Genomic DNA, 18,481 nt, shown 5'->3' on the forward strand with positions numbered 1-18,481 from the left:
TTTGTGGTACTATTTGTCCTTTGCTTCAAAACAGGCCTCAGTTTCGGCGATCACCTCTTTATTCGACGAAAATTTCTTCCCAGCGAGCATTCTTTAAGTGCGGTCGTTTTTCGGCGATTTCGTCCTTCAAATGGTCAAATAACGCTATTCCTTCCATGCGCATCCTAAAATGCAGACGCCATAACCTTGCAAGCCGACTGTTGCCTTTTTCCACGCTTTGGAGCGAGTTCATCGTGTATAGTTCACTCGGATGACTGTCGACTGGACTTCGGAGTGAAATGATGGAGCCATGTTTCATCCATTGTCACATAACGACGCAAAAACTCAGGTTTATTACGCTTTATCCTCTTCAAACACTGCTCCGAATCATCAACTCGTCTTTTTTTTGTGTGAATGATATGATGACACGTTTAGTTGATATTTTTAGAGTGTCTGCTATTTCATTCAATTTCAATTTACGGTCATTTAAAATCGTTTTGTATATCTTTTAAATGTTTTCGTCGGTAACCTCCTTTGGGCATACACTGCATTCACCGTCTTTGGTGCTCATTTCACCACGTCTAAACTTAGCATGCCAATCCTTGATGATTGATTTTCCTCGGACAGTGTCCGGAAACTCGGCATCAAGCTAAGTTTTTACTTACGTGCTATAATTCACAAACTAATGATCCGACAGCTGTCAAATTTATACACGTTATCTTTTGAGGGTTAGGGCTAACTAAGAAACATATGGATTTTATTCTAGTAGCGCATCTATGTGTCAGGCTGGGGACTTTTCCATTAACCTGTTATGAACCGTTTGTTCCACTAAGTGTTTTAGGTACTAGTAGATCTAACTTAATTTGTTCAAAATGTTCCTCCAGATCTTCCTTCTTAAGCGCCAGTCCTCGCATGTTCCACATTGCTGTTTTCCATACACAGTTCATGTTTTTGTACATCTTCCGTTTTTCTTGTTGAATTTATTTCGTCTTCTTATAGTATTTTCCCTATTTTATTCGTCATATCCTTGACTTTTGTCACCCTCGTAAACCACACTGTCCTGTCCTCCTCCTGTCTCTCTTCTCTTCCTTCTTTTTTCGCTTTATTTCTTATTTATCATTGTATTGGCCTCTGTTCTCTAAACATGTTCTCGTTAATATACTTCATTTCTTTCCATTTTACTAGTATATTTTTATTCTTCATGGCCAGTTATTTATTTTTGACATTTTTCATCTCAATTAAATAGATCTCCCTATTTTCTGGCGTTTTTTATTAGTAATTCATAGCTATACTACGCTGTATGAAAGTCTTCATGTTATTTTTCTCTTATTTCCCTTAAGTCCTGTTGTATCAACTCATTCAAAGAGTTGTTAGTATTTGTAGAAAATATTTGTTGAAAATTCTAATATTTATATCGCCGAATTTTTATTATATATGCACATTTGAAGAAAGGTTGACGCGATCATTGTAGGATCACATTTTATTGTTGCTCTAGTTTACTTAGTACATGGAAAACCCCTTATAATTATCTATTGAGCAGAAAGGAAGGTTCAGGGGGAGATGACATATACAAGGCGAATCAAGTAGTTCTAGATCAATCTTCTACAGTCGTCAATCAGTCTTTGTCACAGTCTCCGCTAGTCTTTCAAAATTTTGACAGAATCCTCACATAATAACAAGTCAAGAAAATGAACAGCCACTTAACAGTGTTAATCTGTCTCCTGCTCTTATTTTCGTTCTTATTCTTAATAAGACAATGATATTATCTTTAATACCCCGTCAGAACTCACTTTGCGAATTAGTCTTTCACTACTACTCTCGTTTTGACTGGTTGATAATATGGGAAAAGTCAAACTTGCCATGTTACAAATCAATCTATGGTTGTGTAAGAGTATTAAATAAATTTAAAACATAAATAACCCGTCTGATATTTGATTCAAATAACTCATAATAAACATTTGACTCATGCAGTAATTGTTTCATTGTAAGTTCATTTACGAAAAAGTAAGGCATCCCATTTTTCACGATCACATATGGATTCTCTAAACCTTACACATGTCAAATTTTTATCACTTCCATATTCATTAACTGTTTTTGTAGGGTAGGAGGTTTCCCATACTTGGGGGTAAATGCAAATATTGTGTAAATTAAGGCACTCTTTATACAGAAAGGCAGACGAAGAGCGGTTTACAATTTTATCTAAGAGTTATTTCTTAGTAAAATATTAGAACAGCCATATTCATTCTGTTCCAATTATTTACAGTTAGATCTTGAGAACACTTGAGCCTATTATCGATTGCTACATATCGATAATCGAAGTAATATTTCATTTAAATCATCTTAACTGTATAGAAGAGAAGCATTAATTATTAATTAGATTAACCAAAGCGAACGTAATAAATCGAATTTAACATAACCATGTTTAGTGAAGGCAGCCAGGCAATTTTCTACACTAGTGCAATGGTAAATGAACTAATTTAGTGGATTCGTATGGTCTCGGCAAAGCTCTTTTTCTTTGTTGACCCGCATACACACGGTGGAATAAAAGCGGCCTGGACGAGAGAGCGTCATATTTTAAAATAAAGAAAGGTTGCAACTTGATTTTTTAAAAACTAATTAAGATATACTTCCTCGGAACCTAGACAGCTTTTCATCTTGTGGATAAATGTCTGGCTTAAATATGGTTTAAGGCGTGATAAATTAGTTGAGATATAAAATTCCACTCTAATTTTCTTGGTACATTGTTAGTTTTTATATAAGGAGATGTTGATTATTTATTAACGTTCAGTAGCTCGTTATAACACTTAATGATATCGTAGAAAAGTGGTAAAATATAGACAAAAATTGATCATGAGTAAAGTAATGTGGTCATGTATGTAGAACACGAATAGAAATAAATGGACAAAAACCGACAAAAATTAGAATTTATATAAAAAGTATGTTACGCCGTGAGCGTGGTACGTCACTAGTAAATTCTACTAAACAGGCTCATACCACGTTGTTGATGCTTTTAACCCACGATTTCGGTTCACTAAATATTAAATGATGTTCTTAACTGTTTATAGACTTCATTAATTTTAATTTTACGTATTATGCTTATGACTTATTTTCTATCTGTACATGTTGCTTCTTTAACACTTTTCTTAATTCAAACTTAACCCAACCTCTTCAACATACACTTCAAACCTTACAATAATTACTTGTAAGGGTAATCAAGTGCATCTGAACAACCTTGAAACCATGAAAGACAAAAATATTTCCCATTGCAACACAACACTACTCATTATTATTAACTGATTTTATCATTAACTAGGCTTAAAATTTTAATAATTAAAATTATTACGTAAGATGATTTGGGGGGTCGACCATATTTTCTTTTATAAGGGGTAGGAAGGGATCTTGATATTTCGTACGTAAGATCACGAAAAAGCGACTTTAACTCAGATGCTGTTTTAATAGTAACAAATGCACCTGGTGGAAGGGCATTCATAGTAGGATTGAAGAACGTATGACACCGTTGTGTCTTCCATTGTCTAGTCTGGTGCTACCACGTGATACCTTCGAAAACTATTGTTTGAGACTTTCTTGTGAATGGTTCTAGGACCCTTATTTTTCTACCTGAAAACCTAATGACATCTATTAATGGACCAATACGAGTGTAATATGATATGCTCTTTGGGCGGGCGTTGCGGATGTAAAAATATAAGGGAAAAATATTCAGGTTCTAGAGATCGAATTAGGAAGACCCAAATTAGTGCTCGCCTTGGTTCACTTGATTGTAATTAATGTAAATAAAATAAGCAATGTACTGTGATTGTTTTATTAATTTAGGATTTAACTGAAGTAGTCAGTTGTGAGCAACCAAAGCGCAAAGTGAATCAACTGTTACAAATATGATTAAAACAGCTCCAAAGGCAGTTCATTACGGCAGCTATTGAAGTTCTTCAATATCAGCATTAAATAAGTTATTATACAACCATCTCATTACAAATAAAAACCTACCAATTCTGATTAAAAGCTGAAAAACTTTGTTCATTCAGGTAAACTCTTGTCAGAGATTTCGATTATTATAGATAATGAATCAGTAGTAACATAATACTTTCCTCCTAACAATGAAGATGTTGAAAAAATGGCAAATGTAGTATATAATCAAAATGTGTGTAGAAGACATGTACAAGTATTCCAATACTTATCCCCTACTTACAAACTGTAAAATGCACTGATAGGGATCGCTGTGGTTATATAAGGAGTGATATTCGTTTTCTGCAAGGGTTTCTTCCAGCATGCACATTACAGCGTATATGGATATTGTTTGCCAGAATATTTTTGGGACATTGTTGGCACGACATACTTTAAGCATGAATTTTGAAACCCCATTCAAGACTGTACCTTACGATTTTTACTGTCCATAAATACAAGAGGCACTTGTAAGAAGAATTTATTTAGTATGCTCTAAATACTTTGTGTCGAAAAAGGAGGTGCAACTTCAGAAAAAGCTTCATGACTGTATTTCAAATATTGAAAAACAAGAAGCTTTATCATATATTCCAAGACGAAGCAAAAAAGGTTTGTGCTGCAATTTTCATTGGTTCCAGTGGCAGATCCGCTTTCCCAATAGAAGCCCTTAAATCTTATGTAAAGGGGTATAAGAAAAAAAATCTTAATAAACAGTAGGTTCAGTCCAAATAAACGCTAGTTGCTAAAAAGGAGACTCTAGAAAATGAGAAAATATTTAAACAAAAATTATTACCAAAAAACAAAAATTACTAGTTCCTTTGAAGGTACAAATAAACGTTCCTAAAAATTATTTCTTTGAAAAGTAAAAATTAAAACAAAGTAAACGTGCATTTATTTATTTTAGTTCGCCTATTATTACTTTTTCTTACATAGGAAAGAGAGAGTCAAAATTATATTAAGATTAAATTATATTATATAAATATTAGATTTCATACTACAATGGAATATGACAAAAAAAACAAGATCATAATTATTGTTCGGAACAATCGATGTATTCTAATAATTAATATAATCATTACATTATTCATCCAGAATGTCCGAAAATAAATCGATTATCGTCATTCTGTAGCACTCATCGTTGGCCAAAATAGTTTTTCCAAGTTCCGACAAATAACACCACCGTTCCAAAAATTTGCAACAAACAATACCTTTTTTTATAGATGTATTGCTACCTGATGAACCTTATATGAGGGTTGCTATTTAGTTTTTGGGACTAATAATAAAAGACAGTAATTTATTAACGAAAATGGTTTTATTGTTTCTCGTAGTCTCGTCTCTCTCTAGATTCTCGGTTTCATTGTTCTCCATGATGATCAATACAATGTTACATATGGTTGCACCAATCTTCGTAAAAGTTTTTCAACTCTGATTGGGGTAACTCCAAAAGATGATTTTTAAATGTATCAACGGCTTCTTCAGGACGTTGGTCACGTAATTTAATCTTAATGTATGGAACTAAAAAGTCATTAGAAGCCACATCACCATTGTACGAGGGATATACGATCAATCACTTTTTAGCCAGTCAAATTTCAAATTGTTTCATCCGATGTGTGAGAGTTATGATAAATAACACTGTTATGATAAAGAATAATCCTTCGTTGTTGCTTCATTTTTTCGTATTTCACATAAAGCGCTTCTGCCAAACAAGTGGTTGTACCAATCAGAATTCACTGTTTCACGTTATCCGTTATTGGTTACTCGTTACTCGTTATTACGTTAATGGTACAGTTCTCATATGTCCAGTTATGCTTAAGAAACAGGTTATAATTTACTCGAATAGATCGGTTTCGTCTATATACAACGCTTTTTGATAATAAAAATGTATAATTTGGACGTGATACCAATTAAGTTATTATAAATCAAAGATCAACAGTTTGGTTTTATGAGCAAACATTAAACAATTGACCAGGTACATAATTCACACTATTATTGAAAACATGAGTGGTAATAAATAAAATGAGTATAAATAAAGTGGTAAAATATCTTACGAAGAGAAAAAAGATCAGCTATATTCATGGAAGTACCGCAAGCCTTTGATAAAGTCTGACATAAGGGACTCACGTATAAACTCCATAAGATGTTAGCGAAGCAGTACACAAACTCCTACATCTCAGACAGGAAGTTTAGAATTAAACAAGAAGAAGCTTGCTCAACAATAAAAGAAATAGAAGCAGGTGTACCGCAAGCAGTGTTTTGGGTCCGGTTCTTTACATACTCCATATATGTGACATACTTGCTATCGGAGGTAATAGCGAAAAAGCAACCAAAAAACATGCAAGTATTAAAATAAATAAGTAGAGAATAAGAGTCATCGACATTAAATCAGTGCATAATGATTTCACTTACAACCAAACTGTTCGTATCCCAATAAATATGAATGATACTATTATCCCAATTGTAAGTAACAGGTCAATTAAAAAGTCCCCAACCTGACACATAATGGCGCTACTAGAATTAAATCCATATGATTTAAGTTAACCCTAACCCTCAAAAGATGCGTGTAAAAATTTGACAGCTGTGGGATCATTAGTTTGTGAATTATAGCATTTTGAGTGAAGCAACTTTTGTTATTATGAAAAAATAGATCAAAAGGAATTTCGCGTGTTGATAAAATATTGCTTTTTGAAGAGAAAAATACAGTTGAAGCAAAAACTTGGCTTGATGCCGAGTTTTTCGGACACTGCCCCAGGAAAATCAACCATCAAGGATTGGTATGCTTGATGGTTGATGAAGTTTAGACGTGGTGAAACGAGCACCGAAGATGGTAAACGCAGTGAACGTAGTGGACGTCCAAAAGAGGTTGTTACCGACGAAAACATTTAAAAAATCCACAAAATTATTTTGAATGACCCTAAATTGAAATTGAATGAAATAGCAGACACTCTAAAAATATCAACTGAACGTGTAAATCATATCATTCACGAATATTTGGGTATGAGAAAACTCTGTGGGTGTGTGCAAACCCTCTTTTGACCAAAACAACGACGAGTTGATGATTCGGAGCAGTATTTGAAGATGATCAAGCGTAATAAACCCGAGTTTTTGCATCGATATATGACAATGGATAAAATATGGCTCCATCATTTCACTCCGAAGTCTAATCGACAGTCATCCGAGTGGACTACACACGATAAACCCGCTCCAAAGCGTGGGAAAACGCAACAGTCGGCTGGCAAGGTTATGGCGTCTGTATGTTGGGATGCACATGGAATAATATTCATTGACTACATTGAAAGGGAAGGACCATCAACAGCGACTATTACATGGCATTATTGGACCGTTTGAAGGACGAAAAACGGCCGCATTTTAAGAAAAATATAGTGCTGCTTCACCAAGACATTGCACCGTGTCACACGTCAGTGAAAACGATGGCAAAAATCCATGAATTGGGCATCGAAATGCTTCCTCATCCACCGTATTCTCCAGATCTGCCCCCCAGCGACTATTTCCTGTTCTCAGGTGTCAAAAGAATGCTCGCTGGAAAGAAATTTTTGGCTAATGAAGAGGTGATCATCGAAACTGAGGCTTATTGTGAAGCAAAGGACAAATCGTACTACAAAAATGGTATCGAAAATTTGGAGGGTCACTATAGTCAGTGTATCACCCTTGAAGGTAATTATGTTGAATAAAAAAACTAATTTTGCCAAAAAAATGTGTTTTACTATGGTAGTTGGAAGTAGTACATCAAAAAGAAAATAAAAGAACTCGATTTAAAATTCAAAAAAAATTATTGGTTATTTCGAAGATCTAAATTATCTGTACATAATAAGTTACTGTTATACAAGTAAATACTAAAACCTAATGAACCTACGGAATTCAGTTATGGGGATGTTCATAATACAATGCTGAGAAGTATTGTGAATTTACACAGATAGTACAGGAACCGTTACTTACACCGAGACCTTCGGATTTCAAGTGTTATAGAGAAAATTAGGAGATTCGCAACAAGATATCAGGAAAGACACCAATCTCATGTAAACACTGAGGTGCTTGAACTCTTGGACAATATTGAAGTAGAGCTAGGACTCAAAGGAACCAAAAAATGTGATCTCATGTAGTTATGTAGTGAAATGCACTAAATAATAAAAACACCGAAAATTGCTACTAACTTTTATTTTATTAGAGAATAAATAATGTATCTTCCTAGATACATTATTCCTAGTTTTAAGTTGTTAAGGAGAAATTGCAAGTTATTCGATAGCGATATAATATATTAACAAGCTAAAAAAATAAATCAAAGATATTAATTAAGATACTTAACAAAAACTTGTTTCTGTATACACAACATTATAGAAAAGTTTATTCCAAGATTCTAACAAACTTAATTGATGATATAATGATAAATTATGTCAGTTCAAGTTGAACCAGATCCAAACCGAATCAAACGACCATACATCAATGCAAGTAATTATAGTTCATTTTTATTTCAGAACTCGGTCGTGGTGCAGAGCTGGGGCTCCAGTCAATGGCCGGAGACGGCAGATCTCTTATCGGACGACTACAAGGTACTGATATCGCACGTCGACGCATGGTATCTGGACTGTGGCTTCGGGAGATGGCGGGAGACGGGGGAGGCGGCCTGCGATCCCTATCGGCCATGGCAGACCGTCTACAATCATCGACCCTGGCAACAAATGCGACTGGACAAACGACAAATAATAGGTACGATTATCGATTTAAATAAATTATGAGCGGTAATAGTTTCGAAGAATTTAACGTCGATAAAATGCGGAGGCTCTCAACGGTAGAGTTATTGGGATATCCAAGGCCCTTCCCGGATTATTAGTGACGTCATCGACATTTTTCCATTGATATTTTATATATACATGGCATTAAGTGAACTTACAGGGTCCGGCGAATAATCGGGTCTCTTTCCTTGATTCCGCCAAATTGTTCTAGTTTCTTTTGTATTTCTATTCTTTTTTTTGCTCGTTTGATATTTCCTATTATTTTTATCATATATATTTCATTATGTCTACCCTCCACTGAAAAACAGAATCTAATATCTGCACATTAGTTTAGTTTTATGAGCAAACATTCGACAAATGAGCAGGTACATAGAACCACAGCTATATTCTATAACGCTATATTCTTCGACGTTTCGCAAGCCTTTGATAAGTCTGGAATAACACGCTCATGCATAAAACTCCATAAAATGCATAAAACTCCATAAATGAAGTAAGTACCTGGGGACGAATTGTGAGTAAATTAATACCCAAAGACGTGTTGTTTTATTTAAATATCTATATATATATATATATATATATATATATATATATATATATATATGTGTGTATATATATATACATATATATATATATATATATTAAATTCTGGTTCTGGATAATATTAACAGGAATTCTACTCAGTTTGATTCTTGATACTTCTTTTGTTTTCTTTTAACATTCTTCTGCGTTTGGTCTTCTGGTTCAATTCTTTATTCACTACATTTTCTTATCAATATCAAATAATTATTAATAATTATTTCTCCAATGCTGTTAACAACTCTACCTCGCATTGTCCATGCACCGTGTTTTATCGCGGAAGCTCCTGTTCCCAAAAAACCCTTTTCTGTACCCCGATTCCTTCAGAATATCGGGGTGGGAACGACTTTTCCAGCTAGAAACTTCTCATGCTACTATTACACGTGCGTTTCGGGCTCTTAAGGAATTGTCAAGAATTCCAAGATCTCGGATCTTCGTGATATTTAGGTTATAGGGGTCGTAAGGTATAACCTCTGACAGGCTTCGTCTAGGAGCCTCGGTACTTGAAACCCCATTATCCAATATACTTAACATCGAGCCGATGGGATTCCGAACACTTTCTTGGTTCACCAAGCAAGTTTGGCATTTTATCACCAGACATTCGATACCATGCGATATTATATTTAGTCTCAAGTCATAATTACTTTCTCATGTCAAAAATATTACGAAAATCTAGACTATACAACAACAAAAATATTAGAATTTATGTAAACTTAAATTTACACGACTTGCATTGCATCTCAACAGGGATGTTCTTGCGAGAAGTAATATCAACATAATAAAAGTATTTCATAATAAACTCATAAGAAGCTTTGTGCTGCAACTCTTGCATAACACTGAACTAGGACGTAGACTCAAGAGAGCCAAATCGCGTGATCTTGTCTAGTTGTGGAGTGAATTGCTCTAAATGGTAATAAACACTGAAAAGTGCGACAAATTTTTATTTTATGAGACACAGATAAGTACCTAGTTTTAAGTCATTGTAGGGACAAATTGTAAGTTAATCGGCGACAACTAGTAATAATATATTAACACATTTTTCACAAATATCTACCCTCATTTTTTTATAATTTCCGTCGTTGTTTCATGACAAAATATTCAGACTCTAAATTGTTTAATATTACACTTATTAAATTGAGATTGAAAATTTTCCAATTCTTTTACCTATTTTAGCTTAATAAAATAACTAAAAATAGGCCAAGAAGAATGTTAAAACAGTATATTAATTCATCTGTAAAAATTTTCGGATAAATATAAATTACACTGAAAAATAAAAATCAATACTGTAAGTAATTGGTCCTACTTTGAATGCTTTTGTACAATTTTTGGTTATCATTCCAATTGTTTATAACAAAACTTAAACATATATTACGATAGCCTAAATAATCAATTTAAATTCCATTAATTCTCTAATTCTATTCATAATAATTTATCACTTACTATAAATTATTTACAGCAAACATACTTTATCATCTCAACTTTCAACTTGATGACAGTTCTTTCAACTAAGAAAAACATAAAATTTATGGTTTTGCATTGATTTTTAAATAAATCTCAACTTTTTGTAAACGTCAGTTAATTTATAAATGATGGACAGATAAAACAGGGTTTCCATCGTTTAACACATCATAATTAACCCAATTGAAAATTCTATCCTTCTTTCAAACCGCCCTACGTGAATAAAAAAAGAAAACTTTGAGTACTTTATAAAATGTTATCTTCTGCGCTATGTTTTCTTCTGTTTATAAAACTAATATATTAATAAAAGTTTTGGTATGAGTATAAGCTTAGTCTCTTTAATTTGATTGGTAATTACAACGGAAAAACTTTGTTGTTGATACATCGGATCTTGTCACATGTAATTTCAGCTCAATAGAAAATAGTTTTTTTTTCTTTTTATCACGCCTCACGTAACAACTTAACGACTCTATCGAGCGGACCTTATTTCTTGGCGATCAGAAACGCATTTCCTTTATCTGCTTTATTAAATGAGAAAACCCCTTTCTAGTAATAGTTCATGCTTTTTCTATTTTATTTTTCGTGGTAGTTTCAGAACATTGTTGTATTTTATGACATCTAGAACCTTGTTTAATAGCGTCTTTAAATTAGGACAAAAGAGTTAGAAATACTTACAGATATACCACATTGTAGATTATACTAAACGATCTCATAATACTCACCCCTTTTAACTCTACTACACAAGGCTTAAAATAAACTTGTTTTACAAAATAAAAAACCTTTCATTTCTGAAATATTTATAATTCTTTTACAAGAAAATATGTTGCATTATTTTCTCACTGTTACTAATAACTGATGCATTAAAAGTATCACATTTTATCAATGTATAAGAAACGGTCAATCATATTATAACGAATTATGACAAAAAATAAAAAAGATAAAAATTATTGTAGATAGAGATAGATAGTAATAGTAGTAAGAGGGATGCCTCATATTTGGTATGCTGAATTAACATGGCATAATATTGATGCCAATTGTTATTTTTCAGTTAAGCATTAATTTACTAAATGAGTGTATTTTTATATATTATTTTTATATTTTATAGTATTCTGTAGTGTATTCACTTATTTTTAATATATAATAATAATAATATTTAATACTATACAATAATATTCTTTTCCAATATAAGAATAATTATTGACATTCCACGTAATGACACCGAATTAAAATATTTCGGTAGCTGTAATCTGTAGGTAGCTGTAATAATATATTTGGCCATAATAAACATACTTCCGTTATATAATTCATAATGAAACAACTGTAGTAAAAATTTTATAAATTACTAACATATACGTCAATGTTAGATTTTTTCATTTATTTAAGAACACAGTTTAAAATTAAATATAAATATATCTAATGGCATGGCATGCTTATAATAAATGGAGAATATTATCTTATTAAATTATGATAACCACCAAGATATATTTATCGCACCTGATTAAATATTAATCAAGTTATTGACAGTCATAAATATTATACTATTTATATAGGAAGATGTGAAATTCACGCCATTTATATAAAATATTTACAAATCATAATTTGTAGGTTTGTCGTGTACTAAAAATACACGAATCCCTAACATAATTTTCCGTAATGATGTTTTGAGGATGTTTATCTATCCTGAGTGGTTTTTCACAGGTGGAGAGGCTTGTCTGTGGAGTGAACAAGTTGAAGAATCATCCCTGGACAGTCGTCTGTGGCCCAGGACAGCTGCATTCGCTGAACGCGTGTGGACGGATCCTCAACTAGACCTCGCAACTTTCAGCATTCACGAAGACGTCTACACAAGATTGAGCACGCAAAGAGACCGACTGATCAGTAAAGGCCTGAAAGCCGAAGCGATGTGGCCGACTTGGTGCAGTCAGAATCCGGGAATGTGTCTGTAGATTATGTTGTTATCGATTGGACTTCTTGAAATTAACCTAATCTATTTGTTTTCTTAAATGCGAAAATTGTGATGCGGAAGAACATAACCTGAAAAATAATCTTTCTTCGTAAACTTGGACCAAAATATTGTGACAGTGCCTGACCTAGGTAAATTGATCATTAGTCAAATTTGAATTAACCGATTGTTTATTCGAAAGATCTTGTTGAATAATACCACTTTTGTCCACGTTCTGTTTCAAACATCTAGATACTATTTTCTTAAAATATACACCAGAATTATATCCAGCCAGTCTCACTAGATTTTCTGAGGTAGTTAATTATGTTTTGTTGACGAAACACCATTTTATAACAGTGATAGAAAACACGTATTGTCCTAAATGAGTTTCAATTTAAGATTACGATTAGTTGTGAATACTATGTATTAGTTATGAAGGTTGTTTTTAATTTGTTTAAATAAATTGTTATGTATAATTAGGAAATCATTAAAAGTGTATGAAATATTATCAGTTTTTAATTAACAATTAATCCATGTATATAATAATCTATTTAACCCTAAGCCAAAAGAGATTTGAGGCGTTTAAGCATTCAAGGAAAAGCAAGAAAGGAAAAGCGTAGAAAAAGGTGAGTATTTTCTATTACCTCGTTATAAAAAGTAGATTCCCAGCATCAATTAATATACTACAATAACCAGATCGAGAACTAATCAACAAAGGGATTGGGTTTCATTACGTCGCTATAAATTATATAGTAAGTAAATCACATGCATAAAAAGTAGCAATTTCCTTTATGAAAATGTATTGATAACGTCACTGTGACGTCATTTATCTCGAATTTAACGATACCGTAAAGTTCAAAAAGTAGAATCTCCTAGTTATCGATATAAATTCGGCGTAATGCCGAAATGATACGGGCATTTCGTTTGGGTTTGGTTGCTTTTTTATGAGGGACACTTAAAAACTGGCACTGTTGCCAGTTTTACGAATCATTTACGACTTGCCTTGCCGTTGATAGAATCGTAAAAATAATTAAAGGTAGTGAGTTATAGAACATAAGGCCGATATGTATGCATTCACAGAATTCGGCACCTAATTTTTTTTATTCTATTTTATTATTTTCGATTTCTATAATCAAGAAATATTTTTAATCCTCAGCTGTCGAACGGGCTACAAAATAATGTTGTATAACGAGATTGAAGAATTGAAGAAGATCGAGCATATCGAATTAATAAGTTATCATTTTGAAGAAGTTTGTAATATTATGGCGAAGGTGCCACTCCTTCACCATAATATAACAACAATTCGTTCCCAATTAGTTTTTTCTATATATTTTATGTCTCTTATATATAGATTAATTTCAGCAACACTTGTTAAAAATGAAAAACAAGTAAAATTAACGAGATATTTGAATCATTCCCAGATTACATCGTTATATACAATACCACTGTGAGTTTACTTGTAAAAGTCTCGAAGTCGTTAAATAAACCATAAACAACGTTACAAACAACCAATTGATAAGCTTTTACTACGATATTAGCGCATTTTTATGGAGTTAAAGTACATAACCCAACATTATTTTTATATTAACGTTTTTTATTTCCCTAAGTACAGATATAGTTGCACAAGTTAAAATACTTTACATTGAGAGTATTGAGAAACATTTACATTGAGTATATACTACTAAATTGCTTAATAATCCTATTTAGATAAAATAACAGAATTTTATTTAATACTCTTTTATTTTCTTGGATATTATCAAGATTTTTAAAAAAATTACAAACCCATATTTTAATATCAATTGCGACAATACTAGTAGGCAGTAGGCGAGTAGACAAAAATAGAAAATTATCGCATCACGGCGGGCTAGGGATTAATTGGATACCAACGTCAACTAAGCGGTGACAAGTTTTGAAAAAAATGTCCCCCCAAGAAATTATCATGCTCTTAGCTCGCACCAGACAATCTATTTCCGCTTTCAACAACGAAATAATTACTCTAAAACAAACTTAATTAAAAGGAAGTGAATTCTTGTATAAGTAATTTCATTGTTTCCGAGAAAATTATAGTCGATCTAAACGTTAATTAATAAACGTACTTTAACGGTTTAAAATTGGTCAAAAAGGATAGGTCGAACATCGGATTTAATAGTGTGTTATTTATGGTGAAGGAACTTCTGTTATTATAGTGAAGGAGAATGTACGCGCATTGTTATATTATTATCTTGAAGGAATACGTTTAACTAAACTCTTTTATTGAACAATTTCAAAAAGAAACTGAAAAAACTGAGCACGTAGCGAGCACACTGATTATTAGTCAAAGTGAATGGCAAAAATTCAGTCAGGTAATGTTCCCAAAAATGTTCAAGTCCGAGCTATTTACACTGACCCCGAAAAATTTAATTTAAAGTCGTTGCTCTAAGGCGGGCAAATATTTTGGAAGGGTTCGGGAGAGCGAAATTCCATTTGGGACCCGAAAAAGGCAAGATCATGAACGTACACACAAGTACAATCGAATGGCGACATAAAGGACGTGTTTGCACTTGAAATTGGCCGGGATGCTGTATTAAAAACGACAAATAACTCTTAAATAGCGTTATGTAACAGAATTATTATAATTAAAATAATTGTATGGCATCGTTATGAATTTGGTAATAACAGTAATTTGAACATTATTTTCTGTATATCTTTTTAAAGGGTTATTTTAGTTAAAAATGATTATTGTTAAAAAATTAGAATATATTATGATGTGATTTTTTATTAACATCTAAGAATCTTAATTGTTTATTTACAGGAGATGGACAAAATAATATGAAAACCTAACATATACGCAATATTTATTTACTAATAAACTATTAAGCCGCTATTTGCTTTTAAAATAGATGCTATTCTTCGCGGAATAGATTTGGAGATTGTTTAAATAGTTTTCAACGGAATTTTGTCCTATGTGATGTTAGAAGTGAAAATATGCCCCTGACTCTTTGCTCTAAGACTCCCAAAGCAATTCAATTACATTTTGGTCTGACAATTGTGTTATCCAGATAACCTGATGCTCATCAAACCAAAACTGAACTTTTGGCTGTGAGTATGGACGCATTATTATCTTGGAATATGGCAGTGTTAATTATAGTAGTAACGTGATCATTGAAGATGTCAAGATATTCGTTCGCAGTAATCCGTTCAGTAATGTGAATGAGAGGACCAGCTCACGAGAGGATCACGATATTGCCGTCCAAATCATAACGGAAACTCTATCATGATTGACTGTAGGACGCAAGTAATTTTGATCAGAGGCTTCTATTGGGGCTCACCAAACCCGGCCATTTACAGCAAATAATATAAATGATGACCCATCGGACCATACCATACCACACTAATTGTTTCACAGCTTAGTCTTGGCTTTCTTTTTAAAGGTTTTTGCAACCCTTAGAAACAGTATAACTCAAATGACTGTTGTGTTCTGTCATCACTTTTACCGCGGTAATTCTATGTTGTCTGGCCACAATTATTGTTAATTTTCGTCTGTCTTAGTATACCATGTTTTGTTTTTTTCTGTTGTCACTTTGACGAATGTCATTTTGACTATAAAACAGTACGTTATTGATATAAAAGCGATGGGGATACACATAAAATGTATATATAACGCAATAAATAAAATAAATTAACAGCACAAACGGGGGACTAAAGGTATAAATAGTGTATATCGAATTTTAAAATGGACACAAATTCAAGTCAACAAACACAACCATGACAAAGTAGAGACTCCGTCCAGAACTCAGACACTAGCACCCACACCGAAGTGGTAAAGGCGACTTGATCAAGGACAGTTATGTCAGCATAGGCTAAACTCTATGAATATAATCGATTTCTCGTAGAAATCTAAGGAGTCGGTCTGTATTTTCTCCTGTTAAGGCATTCCTAAAGTTGTGCAGTCGTGTGCAGGCTTAATCGTGAATAGTCGCAGTATAGTAGACTGAAGTATAGGCAAGCTGACAAAACTAACAATGAGCGGGCGGGCTCGAAGTCATCAAGTGACCATGCGACAAACGACAGCGACCCAATCTCAGTCGATTCAGAGCTGCAGCATGGTGACGAAAAGAAGGAACATGAAGAGAGGATAAAAATTTCGTTTTAATTCAGGAGAACTTGAAACGGAAACCCGGTTGTTCACCGCAAATACACTGCCAAGCCCACTGTGAGCTTTAGAGCCATCGGTATATATGTGCTTACAGACAGGTTAAGAGCAGAGAAGTTCCCAGAACTTGAACCAAATAAAATAAGGACAATGTTCTCTCATATAAAATTGACATAAGGATGCCTTATAAAGGGAGTAGTGAAGGCCCAATGGAGAAAATTGGGGTAGTGGATATAGAGGTAATAAAGCAAGCTAACTCCAGCTCGTAAAACTTTAAACCATTCAAATCTTTTCGCCACAGACGCTTTCCATAATCCAGCACCAACCATTTCCCTCTTTCGAAGTCTCAGAAATCACACATATCACCGATCGCTTATACTAACCGTCGCAGAACAAAGCGTATAATACACTGAAAAACAACCAACAAGACTTGGCATGCAAACTGAGTAGTGCATAGGCGTCGCATTATTGACACTACTATATTACATGATGTTAATATTATTTTGCCTGTTTTCTGTACATATTTTTGATTGAATATTAAAATTAATACTTAATGTTGAAAGTTGCCTTTACCTTTGCTTCAGTATTGTACGAAAGTACAACCGTTCCATAAGTACCATCTATTTAGTAAAAGTAGAATTTAAAACTTTACACCATTGTAATTTTTAATAATTTCTAAGAACATCAATTCATCATCTTTTAATTTCAGTATGTTCATTGTTTTTCGTTGTTGTTCAATTAATTAAATATATAAATATATTGGAAACAGCTAGACAATGTAGAGTGATTGAATTATTTATAAAAACAGTGTAAAAGATATGGGAATGTATACCAAATTGTAAATAAGTATATTGAAAACCAATAGTTTCTAAATAGACTGGTTCATTTAAAGGAAATAATGCCAGTCTTGTAATCCAATAACTAGAATTTAAAAAAAACGAAACAAAAACACTACTTTGCTAGCAATATTTAGAGTGCTTTAGAAAGTGCTTGTTCCGGTCACTATTATCCCAAATCAAAAGAGGAAGCTAATGACAGTCCGGTTTTTTTGCCACAGAAAGCGTCAGCATCATTTTTTGCGAAAGGAATTTTGTTCCTGTGTTATCCCCAAACTGATAAAACAATAAACTCGGAATATTATTTTAAGATTTTGGGCCAATTGGACATAAAAATTGACGAAAGAAGACACAATTTGCCAGTAACTTTTAATATAACGCACTCAAAAAATAATTGATAAAATCAATGTGTTAAACCAGGAATTGTTTCAATATCCAAAGTGTTTGCCAGATTAAGTACATTCTGACTTCTGGCTCTTGATATATTGCATTGGTATTTGAAAGCAACATTAATAACAGAAAAGTTGTAAATATGCAGTAAAGTTTAGTTTAAAAATTTACTTTCATAAATAATTTAAAATACAATTTAAGAAATTAATGAAAAACAGAACATTACAGTAAGCGTTGACAATTAATGAAGGTATATTAATTGTACAAAAAAGTTCAGCTGTATATAAGTAAATATTACAGAATTGAATATCAATGATAAAAGTAATAACGAAAACGGTAGATTAATATTTTTAGGATATTTCTCAGTCTGTTATAATAGATAAATTGAAAAAGTCCCCGGCTTGACACATAGATGGCGCTACTAGAATTAAATCCATATGTTTTTCAGTTGTGTTAGTTGCGT

At 32.9% G+C, this 18,481-nt stretch overlaps 2 protein-coding genes across 7 annotated transcripts in view; one reads left to right on the forward strand and one right to left on the reverse strand.

The window, feature by feature from the left end:
* Fdl (fused lobes) overlaps positions 1 to 13,168 on the forward strand; it is a 219,364-nt gene extending 206,196 nt beyond the window's left edge. For all 6 annotated transcript variants that reach the window (XM_076412442.1, XM_076412444.1, XM_076412446.1 and 3 more), the window contains 2 exons: positions 8,427 to 8,658; positions 12,417 to 13,168. In XM_076412442.1, coding sequence (XP_076268557.1) covers positions 8,427 to 8,658; positions 12,417 to 12,664 — 480 coding nt within the window. In that variant the 3' untranslated portion in view covers positions 12,665 to 13,168. The remainder of the gene's footprint in view (positions 1 to 8,426; positions 8,659 to 12,416) is intronic.
* The window catches only part of s-cup (spermiogenesis-related protein stanley-cup), a 106,791-nt gene that overhangs the window by 86,368 nt on the left and 1,942 nt on the right, over positions 1 to 18,481 (reverse strand). The window lies entirely within an intron of this gene.

Source organism: Rhynchophorus ferrugineus, unplaced genomic scaffold (genome assembly GCF_030347505.1).
Source record: "Rhynchophorus ferrugineus isolate W39M unplaced genomic scaffold, kcgeb_rfMv2 rfM8, whole genome shotgun sequence".
NCBI lineage: Eukaryota > Metazoa > Arthropoda > Insecta > Coleoptera > Curculionidae > Rhynchophorus > Rhynchophorus ferrugineus.